The 13,240-nt window shown below is 52.9% G+C and overlaps 2 protein-coding genes across 13 annotated transcripts in view; one reads left to right on the top strand and one right to left on the bottom strand.

The window, feature by feature from the left end:
- Positions 1–13,240, bottom strand: part of NDEL1 (nudE neurodevelopment protein 1 like 1) — a 79,284-nt gene that overhangs the window by 1,334 nt on the left and 64,710 nt on the right. For all 4 annotated transcript variants that reach the window (XM_035717137.2, XM_035717136.2, XM_035717138.1 and 1 more), the window contains one exon: positions 198–368. In XM_035717137.2, the coding sequence (XP_035573030.1) occupies positions 198–368 (171 nt within the window). The remainder of the gene's footprint in view (positions 1–197; positions 369–13,240) is intronic.
- MYH10 (myosin heavy chain 10) overlaps positions 1–13,240 on the top strand; it is a 121,707-nt gene that overhangs the window by 95,948 nt on the left and 12,519 nt on the right. For all 9 annotated transcript variants that reach the window (XM_035717129.2, XM_049110201.1, XM_035717125.2 and 6 more), the window contains 8 exons: positions 2,604–2,748; positions 3,942–4,148; positions 6,597–6,701; positions 7,894–8,046; positions 8,453–8,701; positions 9,164–9,376; positions 11,064–11,276; positions 12,603–12,764. In XM_035717129.2, the coding sequence (XP_035573022.2) occupies positions 2,604–2,748; positions 3,942–4,148; positions 6,597–6,701; positions 7,894–8,046; positions 8,453–8,701; positions 9,164–9,376; positions 11,064–11,276; positions 12,603–12,764 (1,447 nt within the window). The remainder of the gene's footprint in view (positions 1–2,603; positions 2,749–3,941; positions 4,149–6,596; positions 6,702–7,893; positions 8,047–8,452; positions 8,702–9,163; positions 9,377–11,063; positions 11,277–12,602; positions 12,765–13,240) is intronic.

The following is a 13,240-nucleotide window of genomic DNA, read 5'->3' as shown; positions in this document are numbered from 1 at the left end:
TACCAGGTGAGCCGATGGCCAGGCACAGGTGCACACCCAGGGGATTCATGCACCCTGGCCTGAGCACACCAGCCCCCAGGAGGTCACAGGGGCTGGAGCCGCCAGCTGGGGAGCAGGCCGGGCAGAGGGGACCAGCATGGCTCCTGCCCGCACACGGGTCTCGGGCTCCCGTAAGCTGCTGACTTGGAACCTCCTACCTCTCGGCCTCTTCCTGGCCGTTGGCTCCTGCCTCAGGTCTCAAGCGGCCAGGGGCATGAGGCCCCCCAGGCGCCTCAGCTGGTGGCTGTGCCTGGCTGGTGCCCGTGCACACACACCTGCCGGGGCTCCTCCTGTGTGTCCTTGCGCTGAGGTGGTAGCTAAGGAAAGGCCTGGAATAAAACAGAAAGGGGAATCCCTTAGCAAGACAGGTGGGGGCAGAAATAAGAAATGGCCTGGAGCCACCAGGAGGGAAGTGTGTTGTGGTGAAATCAGGGGGCCCTTCCCTGGACAAGGCTGTGCTCACCCCGGGGGTGTGGCCGGACAGAGTGACCTCAACTGGGTGTGCAGAGAAGGCCGCTGGGGGTGAGGCGGAGGTCAGACTGTGGGTGTTGCGGGAGTGATCAGAGGTGGGGAGCCTGACGGCGGGTCAGGGGCTTGGCCCATGAGCACATGCACCTGCAGCAGCCTCACGGAGTCTGCTCCCCCGAGACAGCTGGGGCCTGTGTGCACCTGGCAGGCCTGTGGCTTCCAACCCCCCTGCAGCAGAGCAGCTCCGTGAGATGTCTGCTTTTCAAGATCTGGAAACCACTGAGTAGACCTTGAAATATCCATTCTCAGCTTGTCTCTTGGCCACAGTAGAAAAACCCTGGTCTTAATAAATGCTGTTCCATGAAGACTTCCGACTGCCTGAGGCTCTGGCGGGTTAGCACTGACTCTGGCTAAGGACACCCCTGCCTCCCCACTGGTCCTCCCGGCACGGTGAACCCCAGGGCTCATGTGAAAGTGACATCCCCAGCACCCCCGACACCCTTCAGTGGACTCAGCCCGTAACTCTCTACAGGACTCGCCACGAGAGCCTCACAGCAGTGGGGTTCCTGAGCGTGGAGATGGGAAGGGAAGGGCTCCCAGGACTCGTGGTTTCGAGTCGGAGTTAGGAGCAAAACTCTTCACCCGAGAGACGGCTGCTGTTGCTGTCTAATCCTGGATGGTGCTGGTCATTCGCTGGGGTGAGCTCAGGTAACCAGACGGAGCGTGTCCGTCTGTCTGGGCTGGTGCTTGCATCTGGCATCCACCCCCTCTGCCGATCCCTTCCTCTCGAGACCACCTCAGGGACGGGGCCCGACCAGCGTGTCTCCTGCCTCCAGGGAGCTGGTGGTGATCACTGCTGTCTAGCGCCTGTGAGCCAGAGCCAGCTGCCGCTGGGCCCCTCAGCACAGCGACCTCAGCCCCCGGGCCCCCCAACCCGCTGGAAAGGGAAGAGAGCGTGGCCACAGGCCCACACCTCGGTCACTGCCCCAGTTGCAGGTCTGGAGCCGTAGAGCAAGTTTGCCAGCTGGTTGTTCAGGATGGTCGTCAGGTCACAGCTGCTTCATCTCCTACAGCCCCGAGCAGGGGGGTCAGGGTGGGGGTCGGCCTGGCTGGTTTGGGCCTTAACTAAGCTGGTGTGCTCAGACAGGTCTGAGAAGTCTCTCCCAGTTAGTGAGACCACTGTGATCGTGCAGGTTCCCCCACCTGGGGCCACATAAAGTCATTTAACACTAACATGATCCTCAATCCCAACACTGAGATGAGAGGAAACGTGAGTTCGTCTCAGGACATTAGAGTCCAGGGTCTTGCACCTGCCAGGCTGTCCCTCCAAACTCTGGAGACCTTCTAAGCCAGGAGTATGGCTCTCCTCCTAGCCCTCAGCCCTCCCTCCTTCCGGTAGAGTTTTGGGAGAGGGTTGATGAACCACTGGCACTCCCCAGGATGGCAAGAGTCCCCGCCTTTGTTGGAACGTGGTGTCCCCATCCCCCCCCCTCGTGGGGCCTTCACACCCCTTAGCTTTTGAAGCCTCTTCAGGATCCATCTTTTCCGGTTTCATTGAGAGGTAGCTGGGGCCGTGGCGGGCGGTTTGGCCTCTCTCATGAAGCAGTACCCGGCCTGCCAGCAGCCAGACTGCCCAGAACATTCTGAAGGCCCACAGGGATGTCACACTGTGTCTGATCTGAGTCAGCCGGGGAATGGGAGCTGTGCTCGTTCTGGAAGGATTCCTGATATCGCAGAAACAACGCACGGCCTTCTGAAATGTAACATATCAAACAACTATCAAAGGAATTAATGTGATACATTTTCCTGACAACAGTAACACCCCAGATTTCCTGAGGGCTGTTAGGGACCAGGCCTGCCACGCGCTTCCCACATGCAATGCTCACAGTGGCCTCCAGAGGCCGGTGCCCCTGTGACCCCCGTGTCCTGGATGGAGGAACCGATGTCGAGGGTTGTCAAGTGGATGGAGTCCACGTCTGTTGACTCTGGGGAAAACTGCTATCGTGTTCAAAACAAAACACCACCTTAAAAATGTACTTTTGTTTCATTCAGTCAATTAATTCTGAGTTGTTTTCTCTACAAATATGTTTGTCTAGCACGAAGCGTGAACAAGAAGTGGCAGAGCTGAAGAAGGCTCTGGAGGAGGAAACGAGGAGCCACGAGGCTCAAATCCAGGACATGAGACAGCGACACGCCACAGCCCTGGAGGAGCTGTCGGAGCAGCTGGAACAGGCAAAGAGGGTGAGTAGGAGAGGCCGCTGTGCCTCCGCATCCCATGGGAAATCCACCAGCAGATGCCCATCCGTCCACTCAGTGCAATGAATTCTAAGGCTGATGGGGCCCCAGCTCTCGGGGGGCTGCCACCCAAATGCACACGGCCTACTACAAAGAGCCATAGGCCCTTGGCTGTGCGTGTGTTTTCTAGTCACGGGGTGGTCCTGCCACCATCTGAAATGCCATGTCCCTCCCCGGGTGTCCCTCCAGCAGTGTCATCCCCAGTGACTAAGCTCTGAACCCTTCAACAGCCTGAAGCCCCTGGCTCATGCTGCCAGCCAATTCCCAGGTCCTGTTGGCCTTTCATGTGCCCCTTACCATCCCCTCCCCATACTGACGACATAGCATCTCGTCCACCCTCTGACTCCTGGGCAGACAGCTGTCTTGCTCATTATCCCCTGTCGTCCTATTCAAGCACTCTCCTCTCACCCTGCCTCCCCCTGCCTGCCCCGCCTGCGCACACGCCGCCTTTGGTTTCTGCACTCACGGCAGCAACAACGGCTGGACGTCTGCGTCCGTCACCACGCTAAGTACTCGACATGCATTAGCTCCCTTAACTTTTATCCCAACCTGGTGGGGGAGACCCAGCAGGGTTCAGAAACTGACAAAGGGCCACACAACCACTAAGTGACAACAGAGGGAAGCCAGGAGGTCTGGCCCCAGAGCCCCCACCAATCCCCTGGCCTTGGAGGCCCACCCCCTGGTCCCCGCAGCCAGCTGGCCTGATGTGATCACCCTCGCACTGGCATGTGTGCACTCATGGAACACACCCGTGGTGGTCTCACTCCATCATCGAGACTCTTGGCTCCTCATTAAAAACAATTCTGTGAACTAACGGGATGTGTTTTACACCAAGGCCTAACATGAATGAAAGATTACACCTTGGGTGGGATGCATCTTGAGTGTCACCCCCACACTGCGCTGACCAGAATCAAGTCCGCAGTGCGGTGAGCCCCTAGATATCCAGATCTCATCCCCTAGGCAGCACATGCCGACGTGTTGCTGCCCTAGAAACTTCATGCTCGGGGAAGAGCTCAGGTTTTCAGTCAGACGTTGACAGCAGACCACGTATCAGGCTCAATCCCATGGATACAAAAAACAGCACCTTGTATGGAGTGTTCTAAAAATAGCAGCACATTTCTTTCCTTTTCCCCCCCTAGTTCAAAGCGAATCTGGAGAAGAACAAGCAGGGCCTGGAGACTGACAACAAGGAGCTGGCGTGTGAGGTGAAGGTGCTACAGCAGGTCAAGGCTGAGTCTGAGCACAAGAGGAAGAAGCTCGACGCCCAGGTGCAGGAGCTGCACGCCAAGGTCTCAGAAGGAGACAGGCTCAGGGTGGAGCTGGCCGAGAAGGCAAACAAATTACAGGTAAGCCTGGGAACCCCAGGCCTGGGCTCTGGGCAGGCCCTTTGGGAGCACGTGCTTCTCCTGAACACCTGGCAGGCGCCACCACAAGCCCCCAGCATGAATTAACCTTAAATGTAATAAATAAATCCCACACTGGATGGGAGGGTATAGTTCTTGACTGGTTGTAGGCACAATTACAGCTTTTCTGTTAATCTAGTCAATAAGAGAACAGGAACAGTGAGCAAAAAAAATTGTACCTAGTGTTGGGGAAGATTTGTGAAAATTGGATTGTTTATACACTGCTGGTTTAAGGGTAAATTACTACTACCCTTTCCTAGAGGACAGTTCAGCGATTTTTTGTTGCACATCTTAAAAATATGAATACCCTGGGGCGCCTGCCTGGCTCAGTCAGTGGAGCATGCGACTCCTGATCTCAGCACTGTGATTTCAAGCCCCATGTTGGGCAGGCAATGATCTAAAAATATGTGTGTGTGTGTGTGTGTGTGTGTGTGTGTGTGTGTGTGTATCTGAGGACCATACAAGCCCATAAATCCATGTCTAGAATTTATCCCAGGGAAATAAGGATGTACATACAGATCCAACTTCTAAGAACGTTCACTAAAGAAATATATGAAAATATATATATATATATATGTAAAAGAACATAGAATTAACTGTAATGTCCTAGCATGTACTCGTGCAGCCAGTGGAAGGCAAGGAGCGATGTACGTTACGTGTTGATGTGTTAAAAACAGGTTGCTGACCGTGACTGATACCCAGGACCAGCCGTGGTTTGGGGACTCACTGGGCGACTCCTGCTCACAGCCGTATTTCTGCCAGTGAAAGGACCCAAAGCAAATCCATAAAGGGGGAAAGGTGGGGGACCCTGAGGAAGCCTGGTGCGAGCTCCAGCCCTCCAGCAGGCAGGCCTACCCTGTGCCCCATTTCTCCAGCAGCAGCTGGGACAGTGTGCCTGGGAAGTGCCATCTCCCGGGGAAGCTCGAGGAAACTCTGCCCCGTGATTCGGGTGGGGGCCGCCCCGTAGGCCCCCCGGCCTGACACTCCCAACATGTCAGGCTCCCAGAGGGAAGCAGGTGCTCAGGATAACACCGTGTTTACACAAGCCACTCCGGCACACTGAGCCACTCTATTTTAGGGAATGGTAGGCGCTTTCTGGAAGTCGTAAGTTCCCAGCCACGAGCCATGGGCCAACGTCCCAAGCAGGCCTTTCTAAGGAGAGCAGTCTCCAGCCGCCTCTGTTAACTCTTTCATGCACACGCGTGCCCCGAGATAACGTGTGAGGTCATGCATGCGCTCTCGCCTATCCAGAAAGGTGTTTTCGAGAGAGATGTTCAACAGTGTTACAAACCATCGTCATGTGTTACCATGTATGGGGCAGGGAGGCCATGGTGCCCCAGGCACACGCCCTTCAATCCTCACCTCATCCCCCAGGGTGAGTCTGAAAGGGTCAAGGAAGCTGAGGAGCGCGCCACCCTCTGGAGACTCCCCAGGCGGTTCACAGAACCAGAGCTGAAGGCTGGAGGTCTCGGTTGAGTCCAGAGCCCTTTACCACCATGTTGCTGCCAAGACTGGACACCTGGGCTCTCCAAAGGATGTCGTTAAAATGAGCAGAAACAGAAATATCATTGGCTTGAATCATGTGTGTAGATATGTCCTCCGTGCACCTCCCCTTTGCTGATATGACCAGAGGACAACCCAGAGTGAGGGGTGCCCCCCCCTTTCTGTGCCAAGCACCTCCCCCTCTCCCCAGTCCTGACCGCACTCACAAAGATTACAGAAGGTCGTATGCTATGGGGATTGGGGGCGGAGAGGATTTTTACCACATTACTCATGAAATCTGACCATTAGAAATAGCTAAATATTCACAAAAATGCACATCACCAGATTCTTAAGCTTACAAAGTACTTTAGACTAAATACTGGGAGTTAAACTTTGACTAATCAAGTTTTCAAGTTGTATAAAAAAGTGACTGCACCGGCCCCCCCCAACACAGGGTTCATGCGTCTTAGTGTGAAAAAGGACCAAAATGCAACACCTGCTCATCTTAGAGCCTCTTCACGCAGCAAGGCAACCACTGGGAGGGTTAGGTGTACTTTCTGTCTCTTGGTGATAAAACCGCAAGATGCTAACCGGGGTTAGAACACACTCCATCCATGTGTGGGCTCTGCCACTGGCACTCTTCCCCCCGCCCTGCCTGCCCCGCCCTGCCCTGGTCCTTTCCACAGAGACTCAGAGGTTGTCCCTCGGCGGCTGGTGCCGTGCCTGCCGCCTTGGGCGCGGCTGGGGGCAGCAGGCCCCCCAGTGATGGAAGTCCTCCTTGATGGGGTTTGGCAGCTGTGGGATCGCCCCTCCTCCCTCAATCCTGCTCTGTTCGTGTGCATGTAAGAGCAGTGGTTCTGGACCCTTTCTGTGTGCTTACTCATGAATTGAATCTTTTACTCCTCGCAGAATGAACTGGACAATGTCTCAAGTCTTCTGGAAGAAGCAGAGAAGAAGGGCATTAAGTTTGCTAAGGATGCAGCTAGTCTTGAGTCTCAACTACAGGACACTCAGGTATCCCGGGCGGGGTAAGGGCCCTGATACCAGCCGCAGCGGTTCTCTAATCAGTGAGCTAGTCCCCCAGTGCCTTTCTTGTCATCTCCAACTTTGATGCTGTACTTCTATGTGGAACCGTCTTGTGCTATAACCAGCCTTGATATGCAGGAAATCTCTGAAGCTCCTACCTGGACGCGGAGCCCTCCGTCCTCATCTGGCAGGCGTGTGGGCGGCCTGGGTGGCAGCTCTGGCTGGCCTTGCCTGGGGTATGGTTCACTGAGCGTGGTCCTACTGCACGCACAAGTACTGCTGCCCACTTTAAATAAGACTATTTTGTTGTGGTTGATATCTGACTACCCCAACTGAACAAAGAGTCCCTTTCGTAAAAGGACAGGTTGAAGCTTGCTAAGTCATACTGTTAAATCTCATACCGAAACATTCACTGAGGAATGATTGTCTTTAAGTCTGAGAGAAATTAGGATAGTGACTGATACAAAAATAATGTAGCACCTGGAGTCTGACATCTTATTTTTATTACATTTTCTAATTTGATATGAACGTTTATTTGCTATGTGCTGGGGATGTGGGGGTCAGAAATCTCAGACAAACAAGTCCGGTGTCACTGGGGCTTAGGCTGTGACAAGGCACATCCTGGACCACACAGAAAGCCCTGTGTGCGCTTTTGGAAACTTTCAAGTCTGAAAGTCATGGGAACAATACGTTCGCATTGACATATTAGAAAAATGAGCCTGGCAAAAAGCATAAAGGACAGACGATTGAGGGGTGTCCCGAATCTAGAGGTGACCATGGTGAGAAATGCCAAGTGTCTGAACTCTGAGGGGCAGGAGTGGAGAGGAAGGTTTGCCCGGAGCTCAGAGATGCAGGAGGCGTGGATGGGGTCGCCGTTGCTTGACAGCCAGGTCAGAGTGGTATTTCTGTTCAGGGCGTTTATAAAATGATCCTGTGTGGTTTTGAATCCTTTCTGTCTCTTCACATCCCTGGGTATTTCTGGGACACTGAGGCTCTCTGGTTTTTGTGACATGAATTTTTTTTTTTTAAATAGAGGTGTTAAAATAAATAGATGATAGATAGATAGATAGATAGATAGATAGATAGATACATACATACATACATACATACATACATACGTAGAGTTTCTGTTTTGGTGACTAATGTAACCTCAGTGTTGGCCTCTTGTGACAACAAACAGGAGCTCCTTCAGGAGGAGACCCGCCAGAAGCTGAACCTGAGCAGCCGCATCCGGCAGCTGGAGGAGGAGAAGAACAGTCTCCAGGAGCAGCAGGAGGAGGAGGAGGAGGCCAGGAAAAACCTGGAAAAGCAGGTGTTGGTGCTGCAGTCCCAGGTACGTGTGTCCCCCTGGGAGGCCGCGGCGGCCTAGATGTGTGTCTCTAGCCGCCGAGGTTCCACATTGTCTCCTCCACTGGGGACAGTTAACCAGGTTGTCCTAAATTAAGCACATTAAGGGGTTTTTCCCTTGAACCAGCCAAATGCTGATACTACACCAGTCATGGCACTGGAAGTGTCCAAAATAAAGTCCTAGGACAGCGTCCACTGTTTAAACCACTCATCCCCTTCTAGATCATTAGCTAAGAAATTCAGTTACAGTCGAAGAGTCATTGACTCAAAACCCCACAGTGGTGATTTGCAGTTCTTTTCACAAAATATCGAAAACTCATTTTCTCTTTCTCCCTTGCCTGTAAAAATCAACGGGGTTGTTGAATATGCATCTCTCCTCACGGAAAACCTAGCTCGCCGATACCAAGAAGAAGGTAGATGATGACTTAGGAACCATCGAGAGCTTAGAAGAAGCCAGAAAGAAGCTTCTGAAAGATGTGGAGGCCCTGGGCCAGCGCCTGGAGGAGAAGGCTCTGGCCTATGACAAGCTGGAGAAGACCAAGAACCGCCTGCAGCAGGAGCTCGACGACCTGACAGTGGACCTAGATCACCAGCGCCAGATCGCCTCCAACTTGGAGAAGAAGCAGAAGAAGTTTGACCAGGTGGGTCCTCTGCGTCCATGTCCAGGCTCCATGGCCAGCGCCACATGTGGTCTCCTCCTGGCAGAGCTCTCCCTTTGGTTCTTTTGGTTTAAGATAATCTTATTCGGGGGGGCCCCCTAGGGGGCTCAGTTGGGGAAGCACCTGCCTTTGGCTCAGGTCATGATCCCAGAATCCTGGGATCAAGCCCCACATTGGGCTCCCTGCTCTGCAGGGAGTCTGCTTCTGCCTCTGCCCCAACCCTTACTTGTTCTCTGTCTCTCTAAAATAAATAAATAAAATAATCTTATTCAGAAGCTGCACATATTTATAGAAAGTTGGAAAAGGAGAAAAGCAAAGAGAACTAAGAGCCCGCCCCTAATCTGACAGTACTGTGCTCAGCGATAAGTCAGACACAGGGTGAGGCAGAAGGGGTTCTCGTGCCGTTTAGAGCGTTCCTGACATTTCCCAATGCCATCCCCATAGCTGCTGGCAGAGGAGAAGAACATCTCCGCCCGCTATGCAGAAGAGCGAGACCGCGCAGAGGCAGAGGCCAGGGAGAAGGAAACCAAAGCCCTGTCCCTGGCCCGAGCCCTCGAGGAGGCCCTAGAAACCAAGGAAGAGTTTGAGAGACAGAACAAGCAGCTGCGGGCAGACATGGAGGACCTGATAAGCTCCAAGGATGACGTGGGGAAGAACGTGAGTGTCCCCAGGGACCGGTCCTCAGAAGGGGCACAGGGGGGCCTCACCCAGCAGCGGAGCGGCCTGGGAGGACCCGTGCCTGTGCATAAGGACGGGAGCGCCATCTTCTGGGATGTGTGGCCTGTTCTGGGTTCTCAGTGCCAAAGCCAGATTGGAGTTCTTGTTTGTTCTTGTCACATCCTGGGCCCACCCTGCCCTACCCTGCGCCCTGGCAGGGGACATGGAAGCAAGCATGTCACAGCAGTTACCAGCACGAGTACCAGGGATCCCTCAGATCGAGGGCAGCGGGCACCTGGGGAGGAGCCTGTGGCACCAGCTTTGTCCCAGACCTCCATCTTCCCCGAAGGCTTCAGATGTTTTGGGGACTCATTCAGGGTCTGAAGGTTTCTGTGATACCGCCCTCCCCCTGGGACACACGCCACAAGAGCTGTGATCACTTCTCTGTGCCCCACGTCCCTCCCTTAGGTGTTGAGGATGGCCAGGCCAGACCTCGACTCAGAAACAGGTTTGGGGCTCGGCTCTTCACCCAGTTTCCGTTCTCGGCAGAAGAAGCCACTTTACCTCTCGAGCCCAGGTTTGCTCATCTGCCGGCTGGACATTACACTCCCCCTATTTCACAACACTATGGCACATGTGCTTTGAAAACATCAGGTCTCCTTTTCATGGGATGTGGGCTCTCTGGCCACGTCCTAAATGGGGAAGACCATCCTAACTTCCCGTTGGGTCTCCTGCAGCCCAGGGGATCAGCCCCTTGGACAAGAGGCCACCTACAGCAGAAATGGCTGTGATTACATAGAGGAATTACATTGTTTTGGGATTTGTTTTTTTTTTTTAATCAAGCAAGCTCTCTGCCCAACATAAGGCTTGAACTCACAACCCTGAGGTCAAGAGCCAGCCAGGTGCTCTGTTGTTTTCTTCTTCCCTTAGTCATGTAGACTAATCAACAGTCACACATTAATTCCACAGACATTTCTTTTGAGAAGCACCAGACCCTGAGGAGACCTGCAGGGCTGCCTCATGCCAGGCGTCTGTCCCGCTGCCGCATGAGAACTGGCGCAGCCACGAACCCCCAAGGGGGGAAGCACAGCACCTGCACCTGCTACCTCCAGGGTGTCTCTGGGGTAGATGAGAGGGGACGTGGTGTGGAAGCGGTAGATGGAGGTTGGTGATGAGGATCTTTGTCCAGAGAAAGCCCAGGCCTGTGTCACCTGTATGCTGCTTCACGGGCCTACACCTTAATATGTAAAAGCTTCCACATGCATTTTTGGTACGAGCCATCTTGCCCAGAGCAAGACGGAACATACCGTAGCACCTTTCACACACCGACAGCAGGCAGGTGGCCATTCTGCAGACCAGCACCTCTGACATCGCACTCCTCTCATTGTTCTTTGGCTCCCAGAGCTCACTGGGCCTCAGGGTCACTGGAGAATTGCTCTTGATTACAGAGCACGTCAGTAAAGAGCTCCCTACTGTTCTCTAATGGCTTACTCCAAAATGAGGAGGAGCGGAGGCCGGAGCAGGATAGGGAAGGACCGTGATGTGTGGGGAAGCTGGCCTGGGAGGGACCAGAGCGGCCTTCGTGCCGCGTGGCGGCTTCTAACCGAAGACGACACAGATGGCTATCCTAGTCCTTGTCTATGGCTCTGCCAGGGTCATCTCTTCCCTGCTGTGTCCCATGGTCCAGGTGCACGAGCTTGAAAAATCGAAGCGGGCCCTGGAGCAACAGGTGGAGGAGATGAGGACACAGCTGGAAGAGCTGGAGGATGAGCTTCAGGCCACAGAAGACGCCAAGCTTCGCCTGGAAGTCAACATGCAGGCCATGAAGGCCCAGTTTGAGAGGGACTTACAAACCAGGGACGAGCAGAATGAAGAGAAGAAGCGGCTCCTGGTTAAGCAGGTAGGTGGGAGGAAGCATGGTCTTGGGAATGGGAACATGTTTGTTCTCGAAGTCTGGCTGTGGGTCAATGTCTTGTCCATTCATGTCAGAACATGTTAGCAGAAGTAAAACTAATTTAGTTGATCATTTGATTATTCTTTAAAATTTAGCTTACTTGTTCTTGATTTCCTGTTTCCCAAACACCACCAGTGATGCTTACAAGCCAGAATGTTTACCGTTTATTCCATACTCCTCAGTGGGATCCCCAGAGGATACATAGTACAGTTCCAATTACTGGTTGCAAACATGTGGGTAAAGGAGAGAAGCCATACACACCTGATGAGGGGACTCCGCTTTTCTGAAGGTGACATCACATGTCCTCATGAAATCACTTTGAAAAGGAAAAAAAGCCAGATGATTCTTTTTTTTTTTTTTTTGGTTTTGGTTTTGGTTTTAAAAATGTTGCTGGGCACTTACAATTTTGTATACTTTTCTGAATGTAGGTCTAATTTCTAAGTTCACTTTTAAAAACAAATTATGGATATTTTGGCAGTCCTTTGGAGTTCGTGGTATCAAATCTTGGATCTGGGATAGATTTGTTGTTTTCATTGTACTGATATTTAATATATTAGCCATTTATTGCTCGATAACTAATTACCTCAGACTTAGTGACTTAGAGCAGAACTCACTTAACTCCCAGTTTCTGTGGGTCCAGAATTCTAAATTGACATGGCAGGGTGCATTGTCTGAAGGCCTGACTTGGCCCAGAGGCCCGGCGTCCAGGCTGGCTGCCCACCCCCACTCCCCCACCGGGGTCCTGGCCTGAGACCCCAGCTCCCTGCCACATGGGCCTCTCCACAGGCCACCTGAGTGCCCCCGCAGGAAACCACCCCGAGAAAATATCTCCCGGTGACCATGAAGGAGGGCACATGATATGATGAGCACTGGGTGTGATATAAGACTAATGATTCACTGACCTACCTCCAAAACCAATAATACGTTATATGTTAATTAACTAAATTCAAATAAAACTTTTTAAAAATACGAAGAAAGAAAATGAAAATGTCTCCGAGCTTTCACCTGTGTGGTGTCACCTTGTCTGTGACCTTGAAACCAAGGACTCTGCCTTCCCATGTGCCCTCATGGGTAGGCTGTGGGAACAGTGCATATGAGGCACCACTGTTTAAAGACCTCTCTGAACACAGTTCAGCTGTTATTATTATTCCATTAATAATACCTACTTGGCAGTAGGGAGCCCCCCACAGTAACCCTCTGTAGTGACAGGCTGCCTGGCCCCATGAGGGGACACCTGGGTCCCAGCAGGCCTAACCCAATGCCACCCACCAGGTGCGGGAGCTGGAGGCAGAGCTGGAAGATGAGCGGAAGCAGCGAGCGCTGGCGGTCGCTTCTAAAAAGAAACTGGAAATAGACCTGAAGGACCTTGAAGCCCAGATTGAGGCTGCGAACAAAGCGAGGGACGAAGTGATCAAGCAGCTTCGCAAGCTTCAGGTATGTGTGGCCGCGTCCTTGAGGGTGTCCTGTGGCCCTGTGGGGACCAAGCCTATGACCTGAGCCGTGGCTTGGGACAGAGGCTGGAAGGACCACAGTGTATCTGTCGTGTCTGCAGGATGTGTGTGGCCCCACCTAGCAGGTCCTGGACAGAGCGGGGGGTCACAGAGCAGCCACAGGGTTGGGGGGGGGGGGGGTCATGCTACTTGAATGCTGTGCCAGCTGTCACTATCATGATGTCAAGGTGATTTCTAGGATAACTCCCAGTTCCTGGCAGGATGTCATGGGCCCTCTCTCGTAAAAGGCACAGCTTCTCTGGGGGGACACTGATCATTTGTGACAAACGCTTTAGAAAACATCCATTTCTCTGACCGTGGTGATTCCACATCTTAAGAATGTGTTCTAGCGAAATACAGAGATGAGAAGAAGTATTTTTATACAAAGATCAGAGCTGAAATGTATTTGACCACCAGGCA

This window comes from Canis lupus, chromosome 5, assembly GCF_003254725.2.
Source record: "Canis lupus dingo isolate Sandy chromosome 5, ASM325472v2, whole genome shotgun sequence".
Lineage (NCBI taxonomy): Eukaryota > Metazoa > Chordata > Mammalia > Carnivora > Canidae > Canis > Canis lupus.
The sequence above is the reverse complement of the archived record's forward strand: the minus strand, read 5'-3'. Positions and strand labels throughout refer to the sequence as shown.